Source organism: Lissotriton vulgaris, chromosome 8, assembly GCF_964263255.1.
Source record: "Lissotriton vulgaris chromosome 8, aLisVul1.2, whole genome shotgun sequence".
In the NCBI taxonomy this organism is placed as follows: domain Eukaryota; kingdom Metazoa; phylum Chordata; class Amphibia; order Caudata; family Salamandridae; genus Lissotriton; species Lissotriton vulgaris.
The window spans coordinates 15,248,748-15,271,944 of record NC_141696.1 but is presented as its reverse complement, the minus strand read 5'-3'; the positions used below and the strand labels follow the sequence as shown (position 1 = coordinate 15,271,944).

At 45.2% G+C, this 23,197-nt stretch overlaps 2 protein-coding genes across 2 annotated transcripts in view; one reads left to right on the top strand and one right to left on the bottom strand.

Moving 5' to 3' along the window:
* The window catches only part of LOC147693232 (tyrosinase-like), a 300,724-nt gene that overhangs the window by 100,502 nt on the left and 177,025 nt on the right, over nt 1–23,197 (bottom strand). The window lies entirely within an intron of this gene.
* Nucleotides 21,371–22,094, top strand: LOC147693236 (uncharacterized). The gene is made up of 2 exons (XM_086933639.1): nt 21,371–21,936; nt 22,049–22,094. The coding sequence occupies exons 1-2, from the start codon at nt 21,371–21,373 to the stop codon at nt 22,092–22,094; spliced, it is 612 nt and encodes a 203-aa protein (XP_086789765.1).

Sequence of the window (23,197 nt, the reverse complement as noted above, 5' to 3'; positions counted from 1 at the left end):
GAAATAGGCAGTTGCAGCCATGACTGGGCTAACACAATCACTAAGGTAGTTTCTGTCCTACCCGGGCAGGTTGTGTCAGCGAGGTAGTTGACGCCCCAACAGGATGACACTATCACCAAGGCATTTGCAGCCTCAGCCAGGCTGTTATTATTATGTAATATTTTTGTGATTCCCACCAGGAACCTACTGAGAGACCAAAAGGCCTTCTGCAGTACCAATGACTCCCCGGTTTCCTCATAGGCAGTCAGCTTGCTATGGATATTCCTCCATCCAGAAACATGCTGGGATAATCCTCTTGAGTAATCTCCCCCCTCCTGCAAGGCAAGGCAGATTCCTTCCATCTCTCTAGTTACTCCAGAAGAAGGTATGGGATTCAGGTGATGTCCTCTCACCTCTGGGAGACTGGCTGTCAGGCCCTGGCCACACAGCATCCCTTCCAGTACTCTGCGTAACACCCACTTGCCTGGTCATCAAGGCCTTGGTAATGGAATTAAGTGAGATGGTTTGGATCTCTTATGTCCATATAGGGGACGGGAATCTATTGTCTCAAACTTCGGAAATGGGGAGCATGGCTCACCGACATGGGTGAACGGACCCTATCCATATCAGCTCTGCTCTAAACTGCTCGAGAAAATGCCTCCAGGCATGCAAGTGATGCCACAATAGTCGAAATTCACTGGGCCAACCGGTGGGCACCACAGGAGCAGGCTCAGGGTTGGTCTCCCCGGTGTCATCGACTGGAAGAGCCTGAGTGAAGTGAGTGGATGACATGGTGCCGTGGAGTCATGACGCAGGAGGAGTAACGTGTCCAGCATCGACATTGGAGCGGGGTCTGGAGAGAGCTGGACCCAGTTCCGACTGTCTCTGCCTGACTTAAAGATGGAGCCGCAAACACAGAGCTCCTGAGGCCTCCACTGAAGACAGCATCAGGGCGAGAGGTGAGTGGTACAGGGGCTGATAAGTCAAGAGTCCCAAGCGGAAATGATAGATAGAGCCTCATAATTGACATTTGGTCAACACGAAAAGGTGGAGGCTTGATCCGGATGGCAGGAGGAACAATAGTGATGGCCCCCACCCAGGGCATGAAGAGCTGCTTGGGGTGCTGGCCCCTGGCTGTGAACACACACACGCAAGTCGGTTTTGAACCAGGAGTCTCTTGATGGGACCATGAATCCTGGTCCACTCAAGAACAGACTACTCTCTCTCAGCTCCACTGATATGTAGCACACCGCTCCTTGCTGAAGGCAGCTACATAGTGCCAGGAGGTTGGATTTCCAGTGGAGCTGGCACTTAGTCTGATATATGCCAATGAATATAGTATTGCCTCGACTACTGAGACTCTGAAGGTATAAAGGGGTTCCATCTGAGAAAACTTCTAAGACCGGTGGTAATCACTGGGACTGGGCGCTCCTGTGAAGAGTGAACAGCAAAACACACAAGATGATGAACGGGATGTTGCACATTGATAAATAATTCACCCCCAGTCACAGATCTGGGTTTAATCCATCGTTATTTTTCTCACCAAGTCACCCTTGTTCAGACATGGCCATATGCAAATCAGTCTGACCCTGTGCCTCATGGGAACAGTCCAGCCCGAACTGCCAAGCCATGTCATTCCTGGAGCGGAATCAAGCATCCTAGGACCGGTTTCTGGCTATCAGCCGTCTTCAGCCTGTGAAGTGTGAGGCAGACGCACGGGGGCAGTGGAGGGACTTCCAACTGCTAGAGCACTTCTCCCGCTGGGGGGCTCTGTCGGCTACGTCTCTGAGTTGTTTCAGTTGGGACCAACTGATTTGAAAGTGGGCTATATAGCCTACAAGGGAGCTTAGACTGTGCTCCATAGTGATTCCTATACTACCAAAGAAGACCCAGTCGAACAGGGCTACTAGTTACTTTTCCCAGCCAGTGGGGACCATGCAGGCAAGTTTAAGAGACGCCATGGCCCTGATGAAAATTGACCTCCTGGCTTCACTTCGAGACTTGTTGCCTCGTCGCTGGACACTCTAAGGAGCAACATTAATGCCTGTCTGACCTCTCTTCAGATGGAAGGGGGTTCTGTAGGAGGGATATAGGGATGTCTTTTAGGTAGTAATACAAGGGAAGTGCATGGCACTGATGACCACTCCCGTGAGGCAAAGGGCCGCAAAACGATTAACTCTTGAAACTGAATTGCTTGAGGCAGAAAGAAAACACAAAGACTTGCTCTCCTTCCTTCACTCAAGGGCAAACTCACAGCTATATATGCCAACAGAGTGGAACCAACACTCTTACTTCTTAAAGAAACAGTTTATGAAGTATAGAACTACACAACTCTGCATCCTGAATAGCCGCGACGCGGCCAGCCGGGAGGCGATGGACAGGACAGTGAGGAATAAATCTCAGTGGGACTTACCGAAGCCGCAGAGACAGAGGTCACGGAGACCCCAACATAAGGCCTCAGCGACACCTTATAGAACACGGGGGTCGGCAAGCAGGAGGGTCGGCAGATCGGAATCCCCCGACACGGCACCAGGCTCCAGACTTAGTGGACTCCGGAAGGGCGCACGCTCAGAAGGCGAAGATGTGGTGGTGTCTGAGGGTACATCGTCTGGTGAGGAGGACATGGAACTCCTGAGTGAATCCCTGCACCCTTTGGCGAAGGAGATCCATCACATGGAACAAGACCTATCGGGCCACGGCCTGACCACGGACACACAAGACTCCCATTCATGATCTAGAACGGTATCTCCCACTCATGAACATTGCTAATGTGAGACTCGATAGAGATGGCAACTCGGCGCGTTAGGAGCACGCAAGTTGGCACGAATCCCCTCAAGTACTTTACTCTTTTTTCCTCAGAGTTCGCTCTGACTGTTGTTTGAGCTGGGGAGGGATGTGTGGGTGGGCGACTGACCTGCTCCCATTGATAGTAGGGCCCCATGTTGGGGCGCAGCTAGAAGGGGAGGGAGGTGGGGTGGGGGAGGGGGGGATTTGTTGGAACTGTTATTGCCTCACGTTGGGGTGTTGGTTTGTTGAAGGGGGGGGGGACAGCACAGCACCAAGCAGCGGAGTCAGGGTGGGCCACACTTACTGCCATCCGGGTCCCGGGGCCCGGCCTTGGATGATCGCCGAGCAACACAATGGCAGGTACACTAACTGGACCGACCCGAGACGGCCCCGGGGTGAAGGCGCTCACGTGGAACGTGAATGGCCTGGGCTCCAAAATCAAGAGGGGCCTGGTCACGGCCTACATTAAACGCACAGCGCCAGACATTATCTTCCTTCAGGAAACACATTTGAGAGGGAACAGATGCGCTTTCCTGGCACGAGGCCAATACGTAGTTCTAGCACATGCGGGGTACACCATGGACTCACGGGGCATGGCCATACTCATTAGAAAAACGACCCCCTTCACTGTAACGCGCACATGGTTAGACCCACAGGGAACATTTGCAGGGGTGCAGGGGACCTGGAGGAGACGGAGGTATACGCTGCTGTCGGTTTATGCCCCACCCAAGCTTCAGGCACGCACAATGCAGGAGGTCACCAACATACTACTGGACACGGCTGACACGGTACAAATCATAGGGGGGGATTTCAATGATGTGATGTGCACGGCACGAGATAGGTCTAGCAGCTCCCACACAGTAACAGCAGACACGGCGCTTGCACGCCAGATGAACACACTCGGCCTCACTGATGTTTGGAGGTGGCTTCACCCCGCACAGGCCGAATATTCTTTTTTCTCTGGGGCACACAAAGTCTTTTCAAGATTGGATTACATCTTCACCTCGAGGCAGGAACTATCATTGGAGGACCAGGCCGAATATAGGGCGAGGGGCATATCGGATCACTCCCCACTGTTCGCACATATAGGACGAGGTGGGGGGAGAGGGCGACCTCACTGGCATATGTCGGCATGGGACATACAGACTCCTGAGATTCTGGGTGGCATCAGAGCAGATATTCGAGTGTTTGTGGCGGAGAATGAGGGCTCGGTACAGTCTAGGGTTACACTGTGGGAGGCCATGAAAACAGTCCTGAGGGATCGATTCCAATCCAGGGTGGGTGAGGCTAGGAGGAAACGTAATGAGGCTATAGCAACCGAAGAGGCGACCATACTGACTCTGGAAGCCGAATACCACAGGTCAAAGAGAGAGGTAGACCTTAGGAAACTGTTAGATGCTCAAAAAACTTACAAGGAATTGACCACGAATGAGGCACGCACGCAGGCACTGGCCACCCTCCACCGTCTCTACGATGTAGGCGACAAATCAGGGAAACTTATGGCATGGCTGAGTAGGCGGGAGAGGGCGGCCAGGTGGGTGGACGGGATCGGACTCCCCGGGGGCGCGCGGGCGTCCACGGATGACTCCATAGCGGAGGCCTTTGCGGCCTACTTCGAGGACTTTTATAGGGCTAGAGACCTCGGAGACGCGGAGGTAGTGCAGGCGTTCCTGGGTGATATGGAGGTCCCACATTTGACCCCCGAAGACAGCGAAGCCCTGGAAGCCGACCTATCCCTTGACGAAATCACGGAGGCGTTAACACTATTGAAGCCCGGGAAGGCGCCGGGCCCAAATGGTTTCCCGGCGGAGTTTTTCAAACGGACGGGGGACCTCCTCTCTCGCCACCTGAAGGGATTGTTTGTCGAGGCGTTTGACGCCGGGCGTCTCCCGCCGGATTTAACCCTAGCCACCATAGTCCCGATTTATAAGGAGGATAAACCCAAGGAGGAGTGCTCCTCCTATCGTCCGATTTCTCTCCTTAATATCGAGACCAAACTATTGGCCACCATTTTGGCGCGACGCTTGCGACAGGTCATTACAGATCTAGTGCACCCGGACCAGTCTGGGTTTCTCCCCGACAGGGCCACCAAACTCAACCTACGGCGTACCCACAATTGGCTCCAGGAAGTTTGTGACAGGGATGAACCCCACTGGTTCCTCTCCTTGGACGCAGAGAAAGCGTTCGACGCGGTGCACTGGCCCTTCCTGATGGGCACCCTTGAACGATTTGGGATAGGGCCCAAGTTTTTAGACTGGGTGAAGCTGCTATATTCGAACCCCAGGGCGAGGGTGCGGGTCAATGGAAGGCTCTCCAGGGAGTTTGCGATAGAGTGGGGGACACGGCAGGGGTGCCCGCTCTCCCCGCTCCTTTTCACCCTCACGATTGAGATCCTGGCGATCCGCATTCGGCGTAACCGAGATGTGGTGGGGTTCCACTGGGGGGAGTCGGCCGCGGAACAGGAGAAGATTTCCCTCTACGCTGACGACGTTCTACTGTATATCACGGACCCGGCTAGGACTATCCCTGCGCTATTTAAGGAATTGGGGGACTTCGGGGCAGTAGCTGGACATACCATTAACTGGCACAAATCGGTCATGTATGACCCGCAAGGGGCCCCCAGGGGGGAGTGCCTGCCCGACCGCCTCCTACACACCACAGAAGGCTTCCGATATCTGGGGGTTTTTATCACCCGGGATGCACGTCGATCATATACAGATAACATAGATAGGGTTCTGGTGGCAGCGAAGACGGAGATGGATAGGTGGAGACAGCTTCCACTCACCATCCTGGGCAGGGCCGCCCTGTATAAAATGATCCTCTTGCCGAAGTTTTTATACGCCCTCCAAAACGAATATTACCCTCTGCCAACTCCAACTATACCGAAAATCCATGCTGACCTCCGCTCCTTCTTGTGGCTGGGGAAACAACCCCGAGTGGCACTCACGACCCTGCAGCGCCACCAGTACAGCGGGGGAATCTCGCTGCCTAACTTGGAGGCATACTACTGGGCTGAACACCTGGCCCCCATTAATGAGTGGATGCATGCCCCTGCAGACCACCCTACTTATGCACTGGAAAAGTCCAAATGGGGCGCTAAGACGGTGCTCCACTTCCTCTACGGAGGGAAGGGAGGGCGTACGCTTCTCCCGGCGACTAGAATTACCCTGACAGCATGGCGTAGAGCCACGGTGAAAATGGGATGGCAGGAAAAACCCACCCGTCAAACCCCCCTGTGGTCGTGTAGCTGGCTGGCCGAGCTGCACAAACTACGGGGATTCAAAAAGTGGGATGACATTGGCATCTCTACGATTGGGGACATCATAGCGAGGGGGGAGCTAAAGACCTTTCAGGCGCTACAGCAGGACTTTGGCCTCCATAACACCCAATATTTCAGATACTTGCAATTACGACATGCATGGGGGGCACAAAACATCTCCCTTACTGACATTCCCCAATATGCGCCACTCGAGGGACGCCTGCTCCAGGAACGGATACACAGGGGGGCAGTGTCCATGACATATAAAACACTGACAAACAATATGTTGGGAGACCTGCAGGCACTGAGGGAGAGATGGGAGGGTGATGTAGGCATACTAGAAAATCTAGATTGGGAACTCATCCTCATGCACCCTCGAGAAGTGGCCATAAAGTCGAGGCTTCGCCTCATCCAGTTCAAGGTTCTACACCGGGCCTACTTTGACAGGGCAAGACTCTTCCGGATGGGGAGGGCTACTAATGCCTCCTGCCTAAGATGCCAACATCCACTGGGTGATTTTTTCCACATTATTTGGGGTTGTTCCGTGGTCCAGGACTATTGGAATGAAGTCTTCACAGAATTGTCAGCGGTATTGGAGGTGGACATTCCCAGAGACCCCAGGCTGGCACTCCTGGGCATGTCAACTGAGGTGGATGTCACGCGGCACTCACTCATCTTTCTGTTGCTGGCATTGGTAGTGGCCAAAAGAGATATAGCGAGAATGTGGGGGGCGCCAGGGAGGCCCAATCTGGATGACTGGAGGCGAGGCCTGGACATGTACATGGCGGCTGAAAGGGTTACGTACAAAGCGCGGGGTTGCCCGAGAAAATTCCGCAAAATCTGGGCCAAATGGCGGCATTATCATGGACTCGAGTAGGGGGGTGGTCCGGAGGGGGGGGGGAAATGCGGGGGGCGAAATTGATCACTGGGGTGGTCTCATGTGTGACTGGTCTGAACCTGTTGAACCTGGAAGGACTGGGGTGGTGAGACGACATATGTTCACGACACACGCCTTGAGGAGTGAGGAGGGCACGGGGATTGGGTGGTAGAGTGGAGGTACGGAGAACGAGCTGCTTGGGGGGGGGGGGGCAGAGGGCGGAAAGGGGGGCCTCAAACGGAGGTCTCTCAGTTGCCCGGGGGTGTTTACATGGAGGTTGGAGGGGGGGGTTCGGGGTGAAAAGACGAAAAACACCTTGATTATGTCATGATAACTGCCATGTATTGATGTGTTCCAAAAGTTGCGCATAATACGGGGGGTGCGGAATGTTGATGCTCCCCCGTGATGACGTAATGCTTTTTTTGATGATCCACGAGATGCAACAATAAAAAGAAATTTTCAAAAAAAAAAAAAAAGAACTACACAACTCTGGAAGATTTCTGAATAGTCCTTAAGAGAGTCAGAGAAACACTGGCTTCACCTGGACAGGATGGTTACTGGTTGAAACCTAGACCCTCAAATGTATATTTAAGTACTCCTACTAGAACCACCTTAAAAGTATGGGATGTGACCACCCAGCAGAACAATCTTACAACCAGCCCCTCCTCGTACACCCCATTCACTTTAATAGGGCATTTCCACCAGCTCTCACACTGGGACCATTTGATTTATGGAGGGAGGGAGGGACGGACGGTGTCTCACTATTTCATACTTTTTCCACGGCTGGGATTTACTTTCATTTGCCAATTATTGCAGGTTCCTTAATCTCCCTAACTCAGATAGATTTCATTACAACCAATTGGTCCATTGTGTAACGGAGCAGGAGTACAGAGAAGCAGCCACCAGGGATCTACTCCCAACTTAGCAATTTGTGCGTTAAGAGGGATCTAAAGGGACTTTTTAATTTCTCTATTCTCTTCTTAATGCAGCCGCCACCACTCATAGCTCAAGATATAGGACCTTTTGGGAGCCTGTTTTGGGGAATTCAACCACTGCAAAACAATGGAACACACTATTTAAATACATACCTAAAGGTAACCGGTCGCCAGGTCTACGAGAGGCCCACTATAAACCTCTCTGTGTTTGGTATCACCATCCTACAAAGGTCCACAATATCTACCCAGACACCTCAGATTGCTGCTGGTGCGGTTGTGGACTCTTGGGGTCTTCAGGCATATATGGTGAGACTGCTCCTCAATTGAATCATATTGGAATGAGATTCTGGCCCAAATGAAAGATATCTTAAGCTGTCCCATGTCACAGACACCAGAGTTCGTCCTGCAGGTACTACGGGACCCTGGGTTAAAACACCAAATCATAAGAGACAAATCCATAATATGGTTGTGCCCAGGGGCAGCCAAGATGGAATTAGCAGCATGGAAGAAACCATTGGCTCCTTCTAAGTCACAACGGCATGTTTGTTTGAGACAGATAGTTCTTAGAACAAATGTAAAAAAAATTGCAAAACACATATTTTGTCATCCTTTGTAGTTTGGGAAAACATTTTTGCAAAGTATTGGTAGAAAATCAAAAATAATATGATTTATCAAAATGTTAAAAAATGTAGCTAGAAGTGAGCATATACAAACATTTTAACATTTCTAGGTACTGTGTACCACTCAAGGTGAAGGAAGGAAACATCATAACTCATACATCCACAGTTTTCATAACCAATTATGCTGTACATAGTGATGTGTACAGAAAACCAACATCTTGTAACAGTGTCCTACATGCCACCAGTTATCACCCTAAAACAACTATCTCAGCCATACTGTATGAGGAAATGGTGCGAACCCGCCGAAATTGCAGTGAGGAGTGCAATTTCGAGAAGAACATAAATAAGGCCAAACGTGATTTTAAAGCAAGAGTCTATGATGGTAACTGCCTTGAGAAAGCAGAGAGGAAGATCAGAAAGAGCAAACAAAGTGTCACCCAAGCTCAACGATCATGTACCCCACCCTGTACAACTCAGGGTTAGTGTGTCTTTGTATCTGAGTATGGAATGTATAGCAACCGCATCTTTACTATACTAAATTGGCATTTACTCAAATCCGACACGCTTCCCTCTGATTTTGTTAAAAAAAAAACGAGAGTGGTCTACCGAAAGGGATCCACAATAATGAACATTCTCTGCCCAGGTTATGTCAAGGCACCCAAGACATCTTTATCCATGTGGTTACCTGAGAAACCTCAAGGTTTCTATACATGTGGTAATTGTTCCATATGCAAGTATGGTATAAATAAGAAGAGATCCTTTAAATACAATGGCCCCAGAGACTATCAGATAATGTTGGTTATCAATTGTAAAACCACACATGTTATATATTTGATTATCTTCTCTTGTGAGAAAATCTATGTAGGGAGCAGTATTAGGAGTTAAAAATGTGTACAAGAACATGTGAGATTTATAAAGAATAGAGTTGTGAGAAATCCGGTGGCACAACACATTAGAGACATCCAACCTAACAACAGCGATATCACATTCCATGCAATAGACAGTGTTGGTACGAATGCTAGAGGAGGTGACAGGACCTTACACCTTAGACAGATGGAAGCATGCTGGATTTGTAGATTAAGATCAGTAACTCTAGGTTTGAATATCAATAAGGAATTCCATTATTTTCTATAAGAACATACAAAATATACTGCTGTTCAGTAACCTTAGCTTCAGGTTTCTAGTCAATACGAGGTTTTGGCCTGACTTTGAGTCAATAGTATTATGTCTGACCTAGAATTTCCATATGATTTGAATATATCTCCTTTTCTCCATTTAGCATACTTTGAGGGTGCTTTAAAAGTAGCTATGTTTATTCAGATTTTAATTTGTGGACTGGTATCAAAGTGGATAGCAAGAGTAGTAATTAGCGTGCTTACACCTAGAAGACAACAATGCTAGGCACATATGGTGCCTATTGGCTTCTCTAGATAAGCGTTATCATGTTTACGATTGGCTGGGCACTTCTGGACGGTGTGTATTAAACAAATACAGTGCAGGTGTCAAAATGGACTTTTGTGTTGATTTTGCTTAACAACAAAAATTGGTCAACAATAAATCTGAATGTAGTTATTCAGGATTTAATATTTCTTTATGTGAATTTCATTGTGGTTAAATTAATCTGGGACTTAATATTTTCCTATAAACAAATTACAATTGTTTTTGGCAACATCGTGGGCCCTAAAGATGAGGGTTGTAAATCGTGATTCCCATCATTAGATATACCATTGTGTGCGCACATGATTGATGTCAAATGACAGTGTGTTTTTTTCTAGCGAGTGTTTCTCAATATATATTTGTTATGACTGAGGTTGTGAGTATACATATATTGGGCTGATCCATGAGTTTCATTTATAGGCAGACTAGCCTATTTTAGTGCTGGTTTCAGTAGTTTACGATATATAAGTAGCCTCCCCAAGATGGCACCTTCTTTTTGTTTGTACAAACGTCATTTTGTGTGCGATGCACAGTACCGGTGCAGTTTTTACTCCGACTGTCTGGGATTTTAACTTTGCGATCACGTGTATGTGTATATTATTAGTGTTGTCATAAATTTGAAGATAATGGTGCTGTTTGTTGTGGTTCTAGTTGTTAAATGCTGCATTCCTTTCCTATTGGTTGCTAGGCACGCGCACAGCAAGAATGTCAAGCATGTATAAAACTGACGTCAGAGATTGACGAACTTGGATACACCGGGACTCTGCGTAGTCACCTCTCCTCTCACAGGCTCTTGTACTTGTTAAATAAAATTCATAAATTCATTCCTTTCTTCTGGAAACTCTTCATTTCCATTTCACAACAAATGGCGACAACGTACGGGATCGATTTCATCTAGAGCTTGTGGAGGAATTTCATCAGTATTTCGATTCTTCTTTCCGAGGCAGGTATCTGCTTTTCAATTCCAGTAGGGAGCTTTTCTTAAAATAATTCTGCCTTTTTTTCTGTGTTTAATCGAGCGGAATAGTAACGGATGTGCTCAGGAGTCCAGTTTCAGAAAATACATCGAGGAAGGACGTCCTGTCAGTGAAGTTTCCTAAAGTTAATTTTCAGGCAAGTGAGAGTAGCCCCGGTTTTGAGGTGAAAACGTTGTCTTTTCCGTGATATTTTCACATATGTTTTTCAGCGTTTAGAGGATTTCAGAGGCTGAAAAGAAAAACGTTGCTGTGGAGAGATCAATTGCCGTTAAGTTCGTCAAGGGAAAAAACTGTCAACTGTCCTTTCTCAGCTGATGGGTTGAGTGCGCTACTGAGGCGTAGGCGCATCCCTGCGAGTGGGCACACTTGTATGGTTCTTTGTGCGGGAAGCACAATTGATTCCACAAAAGTTCAATGAAGAATTTCAAATTATCATATTGTTGTGTTTATTTGAAGTTTTATACTTTTTTCATGTGAATTATCATTCAATGGATATAGTCGACTTGATTACAAAGAATTGAAAGTGCTCCGATGCATTTCAGACTCATGGAGCCCTTTCTCAAGGAGCGCTGCAACAAAGAGCAAAAAATACCCCAAATCAATGAATGTACCAATAATGCAATTAGATCATCATAAGAGATTAACGTTGGTGCGTGAATAAGATAACCGCATGCTTCCACCTATATAACAAAACATCAATGGTATCGCAAACAGTGTACACGTGTTATGTGCACAATTAAGAGTGAAATGAGTAGAAGCAGTCATAGAAGAAAGTTGTGAAGGAGATTAATGAAATCGTGGGGGAAAGGGTAAAAACGGCATGTTATCAAAACGGGATGGGAGCGGGAAGGGAGTGGGGAGTTTCTACAAAATGAAACAACTGCTCGAGAAACTCGAGACTTACGTAGTGGATCTTCGAGTCGATCTAAGCGTGGCGCTGTAAAAAAATGACGAAAAGACCATTTAGTGTGGGAGAGTCGGGGAGAGGAATGTCAGGGCAGACGGTCAAAAGGCTTCGGAATGGAGCTTACTTGGACTACGCGTGGAGCGTTTCAACAGGGTCTGCATTCAGGTTCCGGGGACTTCGCGGAGTGAACGCGGAGTTCCAGGACAGGGTGAAAAGATAATAGGTAATAGAAATCGGTAAAGGACAACGGGGATGGAGGCAAAGGGGTGCGGCCATCTTTGAGTGGTAGACTTATGTGTACCATAGATAGAATCATAGGATGAAAATAGCAAAGGTGAAAATAACCAACAGAACTGAGATACAATGTATCAAAATATACCCAGATGGGTATTATAAGTAGCAACTTAGTTCAGTTCGGTCGTTAAGACCAAAAGGCTTCTGTGATTGAAGTCTGTAATTCCATGCTGTCTCCCTTTGTAGGAGGAACTTGTTGTTGTCTTTTCCTTCGATTTTCGGGACAATTTCAAGAACCAAGTACTTCAATTGTGCCACGTTGTGACTAGCTTCATTAAAGTGAGTGGCCACGCTGGATTTAATGTTTTTTGTACGTATGTTTGACTTGTGTTCATTCAAACGGATTTTCATTTTCCTGCTGGTTTTCCCAACATAAATTTTTCCGCAAGGACATTTCAGGAGATAAATGAGATTTGAAGAGTCGCAAGTAGCGTCTACCTGCAGTTTGATGTTGAAACCTCTCATGGGGTGATTGATATTATTGCCTCTGATGATGTTGTTACAGTTGTTGCAATGATGGCAGGGGCGTGTGCCTGTGTGTTTCTCCGGTGCGCTGGTGGTTTTTGACAAGATTTCCTTAATATTCATTGGGCGGGTGTAGGCAAAAATAGGGGGATCCTTGAAAAGGTCCCCAAAGTCTGGTTCAGATGAAAGGATACGCCAATGTTTTAAGATGATGTTCTTGTAGGATTTACTGGATGTGGAGTACCTAGGAACGAGAGCCATCCTTTGATGGTCAGACTTTTTTGTGCTCTTAAGAGCTTCCGAACGAGGGATTGAGGAGGTTCTGTTTATGGCCTCTTTGAGTATTTCCTCTGGGTATCCTCTCTTGAGGAATCTTGATGCCATGGATTTGATTTGGTTCGTTCTAGTGTTCGGGTCAGATACTATGCGTGTGACTCTTAGCATCTGGCTGAATGGTGAGTGCCTTTTTCAAGGAGTTTTGATGAAAACTGCTGTAAAGTAGGGCGTTGTTGCGGTCCGTGGGTTTGCGGAATAGATCTGTCTCTATGCCTTGGGAAGTAATTTTTATGAGTACATCCAAGAATGCTATCTCCTGGCTATTAATGTTCCATGTAAACTCAATTCGGTCGTCTTTTGAGTTCAAGTCTATAAGTGCCAGTTCAAGATTTTCTCGGGAGTCCTTCCAAATGAAGAACAGGTCATCAATGTAACGTACGTAGAGCTTCAGGTTGTCCGTCCAGTTTTTGTTCGTGTGAATGTTATTAAGTTCGAAATTGCCCATGTAGATGTTAGCGTATGTGGGAGCAGCGCAATTGCCCATAGCCATTCTGGACATTTGTAAGTACCATTTCTGTTCGAAGACAAAATAACTATGATATAAGGTGAATATCATGAGTTCTAGGATGAAGGTTTTCAAAGGATCAGTGATATCGGATCGAAGTAAGGCTTGTTCTACTGCACTAATCCCTCCCTCGTGGGGAATGGAAGGGTATAAGCTTTTCACGTCGGCTGTGCATAGAATCAATTTCTCGTCCTCTTTGATTTGTATAGATGACAGTTTGTTTAAGAACTCTGTGGTGTCTTTTATGTAACTTTCCAGACTCAAGACCATCGGTTGCAGATACCGATCGATAAACTTGCCTGTTGGTTCGTGTATCGATCCTCTGGTAGAGACGATTGGACGAAAAGGAGGGTCCATGAGGTTCTTATGTATTTTGGGCAACATGGTGATTGAGGGGCTCCTGGGATGTTCTACTATCAAATACCTCTTCGTTCTCTCGTCGATGATGTCATCCTCTAATGCTTTGTCGATAATTTTTGTCAATTCGGTTTTGTATTCACTGGTGGGGTTCCCCTCTAGTGGCAGGTAAATGTTGGAGTCCATGACATGTTCAGTAATTCGCCGGCTGTACATTTGTGTGTTGAGGATGACTAAAGCGCCACCCTTGTCCGCTTTGAGGCATTTAATGGAAGTGTTGTTGGCAATCTTACTTAAGGTATCCAAGTCTTTGTTCATGATGTTTTTACAGGTTTTCTTCCTGCAGTTGATTTTGGAAATGTCCTGTCTTACCAAGGTCTCGAAGGTGTCAATACTTTTATGACTACTGGGAGGTATGAAGGTGCTGGAAGGTCGTAAACCCAAAAGGAGGTCTGGTTTGGTTTCTTTCAGGGGTTCTAAAACTTTCTCAAAGAAATGTTTCAACCGTAATTTTCTAGTGAGCTTGAAGGTGCTTACTTCTAACTCAAGTAAGTTGGTGTTGCTTGTGGGGATGAATGGCATACCCTTTTGAAGGATCTTTGTTTCACAGTTAGTGAGGTTGGTGTCCGAGATGTTGATCACTAGCGATTCTTCCTGGTCTTCTGTTTGGTCTTCGGAGGTTGTTGGGTACTTTCGTTTTCTTTTTCCTGCCCTTTTGCCCCGTCTGGATCGTCGGTTCTGTCTGGGCCTACCTCTAAAAAAGGCTCAGAGGTGGTTAGATTGATGTCTTGTGTGGATGGTGTGGATCTTTCACTAGATGGATCGGTGGAGGTCGGTGGTCCTGTTGGTGTTCGTCTAGGTGGACGGCTGGTGTTGTCACTCTCTGAGGACGAGGTGTCGGTGTTGGGATTGAAAGGTTTGTTTCTTCGGCGTTGGGCGTAGACGTCCGCCCAAGTGTACACCTCCCCTAATTTATAATCCAGGGTATCCCGGCGAAATTTGCGGATTTTGTGCTCGTTGATTTCTTTAGTGTACCTGTCCAGTTGTTTATTGATGTCTTCTAAAGTTGCTGAGAGTTCTTCGGGAGTGATTGATTCCTTCAATTCGTTTTCAATGGTGGGGATTTCGTGTGTTAGATCAGTTAGAATTCCTGACAATTCCTCAACGATTAATAATATTAGGTCCAGACTGCATTTGTTAAGGATTGCGTTCCATCTTTCCAGAAATGTTTTTGAGTTTTTGCACAAAGACGGTTTCAGGGCAATCCATAGGCCTCGGGGAATGCGAAGTACTTTATGATACTTAATTAAAGTATTGGCATGAGGTTTTTGGTTTATGCGACGTTTTGACAAGTATAGAAGTTGCTTGATACATTGTTCTTTCGTTCTGTTTGTGGTTGTTTGGGTCAAATCCTCATTGATCAGTGCATAAATCTTCTCTGTTGCTTCTGTATCAAATGCTAGGGTGTCGGCTTGAGCTTCCGTTGATTTTGAGATGTCCTCGTATTGCATTTTGAACGAGCAGATGCGTGCGTGCTGCCTGCCTGGGGGGCAGTGAAAGTGATATCAAAACAGTGGAGTAGGCGCGGCGCACAGCGTTTGTTTGAATTGTAGTTGAGTACAATTTAATGCAGTTTAGGTAGGTTAAAGGTGCTCCTGCAGGTGACGCAACTGTCCTAATGCGTCCAAATGGCTGAAGGGTTGAGTGCGCTACTGAGGCGTAGGCGCATCCCTGCGAGTGGGCACACTTGTATGGTTCTTTGTGCGGGAAGCACAATTGATTCCACAAAAGTTCAATGAAGAATTTCAAAGTCCCCGGAACCTGAATGCAGACCCTGTTGAAACGCTCCACGCGTAGTCCAAGTAAGCTCCATTCCGAAGCCTTTTGACCGTCTGCCCTGACATTCCTCTCCCTAACTCTCCCACACTAAATGGTCTTTTCGTCATTTTTTTACAGCGCCACGCTTAGATCGACTCGAAGATCCACTACGTAAGTCTCGAGTTTCTCGAGCAGTTGTTCCATTTTGTAGAAACTCCCCACTCCCTTCCCGCTCCCATCCCGTTTTGATAACATGCCGTTTTTACCCTTTCCCCCCACAATTTCATTAATCTCCTTCACAACTTTCTTCTATGACTGCTTCTACTCATTTCACTCTTAATTGTGCACATAACACATGTATACTGTTTGCGATACCATTGATGTTTTGTTATATATGTGGAAGCATGCGGTTATCTTATTCACGCACCAACGTTAATCTCTTATGATGATCTAATTGCATTATTGGTACATTCATTGATTTGGGTTATTTTTTGCTCTTTGTTGCAGCGCTCCTTGAGAAAGGACTCCATGAGTCCGAAATGCATCGGAGCACTTTCAATTCTTTGTAATCATGTCGACTATATCCATTGAATGATACTTCACATGAAAAAAGTATATAACTTCAAATAAACACAACAATATGATAATTTGAAATTCTACATTGAACTTTTGTGGAATCAATTGTGCTTCCCGCACAAAGAACCATACAAGTGTGCCCACTCGCAGGGATGCGCCTTTGCCTCAGTAGCGCACTCAACCCTTCAGCCATTTGGACGCATTAGGACAGTTGCGTCACCTGCAGGAGCACCTTTAACCTACCTAAACTGCATTAAATTGTACTCAACTACAATTCAAACAAACGCTGTGCGCCGCGCCTACTCCACTGTTTTGATATCACTTTCACTGCCCCCCAGGCAGGCAGCACGCACGCATCTGCTCGTTCAAAATGCAATAAGAGGAAATCTCAAAATCAACGGAAGCTCGAGCCGACACCCTAGCATTTGATACAGAAGCCACAGAGAGGATTTATGCACTGATCAATGAGGATTTGACCCAAACAACCACAAACAGAACGAAAGAACAATTTATCAAGCAACTTCTATACTTATCAAAACGTCGCATAAACCAAAAACTTCATGCCAATACTTTAATTAAGTATCATAAAGTACTTCGCATTCCCCGAGGCCTACGGATTGCCCTGAAACCGTCTTTGTGCAAAAACTCAAAAACATTTCAGGAAAGATGGAACGCAATCCTTAACAAATGCAGTCTGGACCTAATATTATTAATCGTTGAGGAATTGTCGGGAATTCTAACTGATCTAACACACGAAATCACCACCATTGAAAACGAATTGAAGGAATCAATCACTCCCGAAGAACTCTCAGCAACTTTAGAAGACATCAATAAACAACTGGACAGGCACACTAAAGAAATCAACGAGCGCAAAATCCGCAAATTTCGCCGGGATACCCTGGATTATAAATTAGGGGAGGTGTACACTTGGGCGGACATCTACGCCCAACGCCGAAGAAACAAACCTTTCAATCCCAACACCGACACCTCGTCCTCCGAGAGCGACAACACCAGCCGTCCACCTAGACGAACACCAACAGGACCACCGACCTCCACCGATCCATCTAGTGAAAGACCACACCATCCACACAAGACATCAATCTAACCACCTCTGAGCCTTTTTTAGAGGTAGGCCCAGACAGAACCGACGATCCAGACGGGGCAAAAGGGCAGGAAAAAGAAAACGAAAGTACCCAACAACCTCCGAAGACCAAACAGAAGACCAGGAAGAATCGCTAGTGATCAACATCTCGGACACCAACCTCACTAACTATGAAACAAAGATCCTTCAACAAGGTATGTCATTCATCCCCACAAGCAACACCAACTTACTTGAGTTAGAAGTAAGCACCTTCAAGCTCACTAGAAAATTACGGTTGAAACATTTCTTTGAGAAAGTTTTAGAACCCCTGAAAGAAACCAAACCAGACCTCCTTTTGGGTTTACGACCTTCCAGCACCTTCATACCTCCCAGTAGTCATAAAAGTATTGACACCTTCGAGACCTTGGTAAGACAGGACATTTCCAAAATCAACTGCAGGAAGAAAACCTGTAAAAACATCACGAACAAAGACTTGGATACCTTAAGGAAGATTGCCAACAACACTTCCATTAAATGCCTCAAAGCGGACAAGGGTGGCGCTTTAGTCATCCTCAACACACAAATGTACAGCCGGCGAATTACTGAACATGTCATGGACTCCAACATTTACCTGCCACTAGAGGGGAACCCCACCAGTGAATACAAAACCGAATTGACAAAAATTATCGACAAAGCATTAGAGGATGACATCATCGACGAGAGAACGAAGAGGTATTTGATAGTAGAACATCCCAGGAGCCCCTCAATCACCATGTTGCCCAAAATACATAAGAACCTCATGGACCCTCCTTTTCGTCCAATCGTCTCTACCAGAGGATCGATACACCAACCAACAGGCAAGTTTATCGATCGGTATCTGCAACCGATGGTCTTGAGTCTGGAAAGTTACATAAAAGACACCACAGAGTTCTTAAACAAACTGTCATCTATACAAATCAAAGAGGACGAGAAATTGATTCTATGCACAGCCGACGTGAAAAGCTTATACACTTCCATTCCCCACGAGGGAGGGATTAGTGCAGTAGAACAAGCCTTACTTCGATCCAATATCACTGATCCTTTTAAAAACCTTCATCCTAGAACTCATGATATTCACCTTATATCATAGTTATTTTGTCTTCGAACAGAAATGGTACTTACAAATGTCCGGAATGGCTATGGGCAATTGCGCTGCTCCCACATACGCTAACATCTACATGGGCAATTTTGAACTTAATAACATTCACACGAACAAAAACTGGACGGACAACCTGAAGCTCTACGTACGTTACATTGATGACCTGTTCTTCATTTGGAAGGACTCCCGAGAAAATCTTGAACTGGCACTTATAGACTTGAACTCAAAAGACAACCGAATTGAGTTTACATGGAACATTAATAGCCAGGAGATAGCATTCTTGGATGTACTCATAAAAATCACTTCCCAAGGCATAGAGACAGATCTATTCTGCAAACCCACGGACCGCAACAACGCCCTACTTTACAGCAGTTTTCATCAAAACTCCTTGAAAAGGCACTCACCATTCAGCCAGATGCTAAGAGTCACACGCGTAGTATCTGACCCGAACACTAGAACGAACCAAATCAAATCCATGGCATCAAGATTCCTCAAGAGATGATACCCAGAGGAAATACTCAAAGAGGCCATATACAGAACCTCCTCAATCCCTCGTTCGGAAGCTCTTAAGAGCACAAAAAAGTCTGACCATCAAAGGATGGCTCTCGTTTCTAGGTACTCCACATCCAGTAAATCCTACAAGAACATCATCTTAAAACATTGGCGTATCCTTTCATCTGAACCAGACTTTGGGGACCTTTTCAAGGATCCCCCTATTTTTGCCTACACCTGCCCAATGAATATTAAGGAAATCTTGTCAAAAACCACCAGCGCACCGGAGAAACACACAGGCACACGCCCCTGCCATCATTGCAACAACTGTAACAACATCATCAGAGGCAATAATATCAATCACCCCATGAGAGGTTTCAACATCAAACTGCAGGTAGACGCTACTTGTGACTCTTCAAATCTCATTTATCTCCTGAAATGTCCTTGCGGAAAAATTTATGTTGGGAAAACCAGCAGGAAAATTAAAATCCGTTTGAATGAACACAAGTCAAACATGCGTACAAAAAACATTAAATCCAGCGTGGCCACTCACTTTAATGAAGCTAGTCACAACGTGGCACAATTGAAGTACTTGGTTCTTGAAATTGTCCCGAAAATCGAAGGAAAAGACAACAACAAGTTCCTCCTACAAAGGGAGACAGCATGGATTTACAGACTTCAATCACAGAAGCCTTTTGGTCTTAACGACCGAACTGAACTAAGTTGCTACTTATAATACCCATCTGGGTATATTTTGATGCATTGTATCTCAGTTCTGTTGGTTATTTTCACCTTTGCTATTTTCATCCTATGATTCTATCTATGGTACACATAAGTCTACCACTCAAAGATGGCCGCACCCCTTTGCCTCCATCCCCGTTGTCCTTTACCGATTTCTATTACCTATTACCTTTTCACCCCGTCCTGGAACTCCGCGTTCACTCCACGAAGTCCCCGGAACCTGAATGCAGACCCTGTTGAAACGCTCCACGCGTAGTCCAAGTAAGCTCCATTCCGAAGCCTTTTGACCGTCTGCCCTGACATTCCTCTCCCTGACTCTCCCACACTAAATGGTCTTTTCGTCATTTTTTTACAACGCCACGCTTAGATCGCCTCGAAGATCCACTACGTAAGTCTCGAGTTTCTCGAGCAGTTGTTTCATTTTGTAGAAACTCCCCACTCCCTTCCCGCTCCCATCCCGTTTTGATAACATGCCGTTTTTACCCTTTCCCCCCACGATTTCATTATTCTCCTTCACAACTTTCTTCTATGACTGCTTCTACTCATTTCACTCTTAATTGTGCACATAACACGTGTATACTGTTTGCGATACCATTGATGTTTTGTTATATATGTGGAAGCATGCGGTTATCTTATTCACGCACCAACGTTAATCTCTTATGATGATCTAATTGCATTATTGGTACATTTATTGATTTGGGTTATTTTTTGCTCTTTGTTGCAGCGCTCCTTGAGAAAGGACTCCATGAGTCCGAAATGCATCGGAGCACTTTCAATTCTTTGTAATCATGTCGACTATATCCATTGAATGATACTTCACATGAAAAAAGTATATAACTTCAAATAAACACAACAATATGATAATTTGAAATTCTTCATTGAACTTTTGTGGAATCAACTGTGCTTCCCGCACAAAGAACCATACAAGTGTGCCCACTCGCAGGGATGCGCCTACGCCTCAGTAGCGCACTCAACCCTTCAGCCATTTGGACGCATTAGGACAGTTGCGTCACCTGCAGGAGCACCTTTAACCTACCTAAACTGCATTAAATTGTACTCAACTACAATTCAAACAAACGCTGTGCGCCGCGCCTACTCCACTGTTTTGATATCACTTTCACTGCCCCCCAGGCAGGCAGCACGCATGCATCTGCTCGTTCAAAATGCAATAAGAGGAAATCTCAAAATCAACGGAAGCTCGAGCATTAAATTGTACTCAACTACAATTTAAACAATTGCTGTGCGCTTCGCCTACTCCACTGTTTTTTTTCTTTCTCAGCTGACGGCATTCGTCATGACGACAGCTAATGATTCAGCATCATCGGCAATTCACGCCGTGTGAGTACGTCATCGCGCCGGTGATGTAAGTATGTGAAGCCATTTTGAATTAGCATATCGTTTCCTGTCAGCAGCACATTTAGTCGTGCATGTTTTTCAGCTAATTATATTCGAAAAACAAAGTGAACAAAGGTGCATTTCCATCGCTTAGCAGAACGGAAGGTAAACGGATATAATTGTTTATTAAAGAAGGTGTAAACGGACAGTACTGCTTATTGAATGAGTGAAATAGACGCTTCTTTTCTTCGTAACCAGTCATATTAAAAGTGTTATCTTTCTTCCTGTCTTTTCGAATTGAGAACATTTCAAGTTGAGTGAACGATTCAAGTAACAGTTGGTACAGTATTATATTTAGTGTGTTTCCATTCATTATAATTCCAATTAATAGACAAAATCTGGCATCACAATTGATTTCTTAATTAAAAGAGAGTCAGGGGAAGAAATTAAAGTCATGTCCAATGAAAGTATTTTCAATGCTCCAGCTCATTTTCTTGAAGTTCCAGGTAAACCAGTGATGAAATGGAAGAACTGGTGCAGGGCTTTCGAAAATTATTTGGTTGCAATTAATGGCAAGAAATATGACGCTGAACGGAATTTTTTTATTCTTTATGGACTTTTAGGAGTTGCTGGCCAAGAAATGTTTGAAAGCCTACCTGAAAATGAACCTGTTCCGGGACAGTTTATTCCCCTTGATGAATTTCAGGAGGCCGTGAAAAAACTAGAAAAGCAATTTGACGAGGAAGAGTACATTATGGTGGGCAGACATCGTTTTGCGTTGAGGAAACAATTAGAGTCTGAAAATGTAGAAGAGTATATTGGTAGTTTAAGGGTGTTAGCCACTAAATGCGATTTTGGTGACATGGCAGATATATACATCCATGACCAATTTGTATTTCACTGTTTTGAGCATAAAATTCAGGAGCGTTTACTTGCCTGTAAAAAACCCACATTGTCTGAGGTGGTTGATATCGCCAAGGGCATTGAACGTTCACTGAAAGGCAGAAAAGAATTGGCTAAAGTAAATGAAGCTTCATGTTCCAACATTTCTTATGTAAAAGGCAGAAGACGGAAAGAAATCGGTACTAACAAATCTTACAGTTCTAACTATAATTCCAATTCTTCCCCAATTGTATGTTTTAGATGTGGTTCTCTTAATCATAAAGCCGATTCCATAAGTTGTCCAGCAAGTAAGAAAAGATGCACAAGCTGCCAAATGGTAGGACATTTTGCAAGCGTCTGTGGGAAATTCGACCAAAAACACAACGTTAGATCAAACATTAATGAGGTAGATGATTTTGATGAGAATATTTGTTCCAACATTGTTCTAGCTATAGACGATGGCGACAGTCACACAAAGGGTCCAATAGGAGTTGCAAAGGTAAGTGAAGTTGAGCTCAATATCATGGCTGATTCGGGTTCGCCCGTTACAATAATTTCTGTCAGCAAATATTTGAAGTTTTGGCCTAATGTGGATTTATTCCCATCTGACGTTTATCCTACAGCATTCGGGGAATTTAAGATTAACATGTTCGGTTATTTTGAAGATATTCTGAGCATAAAAGGTAGAAGTATCAAAACCGAAGTTTATGTGGCAGAAAGGGGTAGAAACATAGTAGGGTGGAGAGATCTTGCCAAATTTAAGCTAATCCTAAAACCTGGATCAGATGATCCCATTGCGTTAGATGACGGTTTCATTTCTCTTGTTTCTCTTCCATCAGAAGCCAGTAACAAATTATCTACTATTTAAGTAATTATATTCATAGTTCGAAAATCGGATTGGAAGTAGGAAAAGTTTCACGCAGAGAATAATAAATCATACCCACATAGTAGATGTCATTGTTCATAGGTAATACCATGCAGAGAATTATTACAGCATTTCAGAAGTTCATAAAGAAAGTGATATCAAATGTATAGTATTTAATGATGATTTTGTCCATCAGTCTAATGTATTCATTTCGAACAAAGATGACTCTGTGCAATGTGATAAGAAACAGTATTGTTGGAAGTGAAAATTGGTCTCTATTTCGTAATCTGCTTCCTGTTTGAGAACATCTGGCATGTGGCCAAAGAATTGAATATTTTCAAAGGGTTACTAAGGAGGGAAGAATCATTCGTATCTTATCTCCCAATAGAGTAAAATCATTTGTTGTTGTTGTAATTCACATATATGTATACATGTGTTTAAAATGGTGATTTGTACCATCTGTGACAAGCATGGGTACACAGAGCACAAGAAATGCAATTTGTTTCCTTTCCCATTCAGCTCGATTCAAAGGTG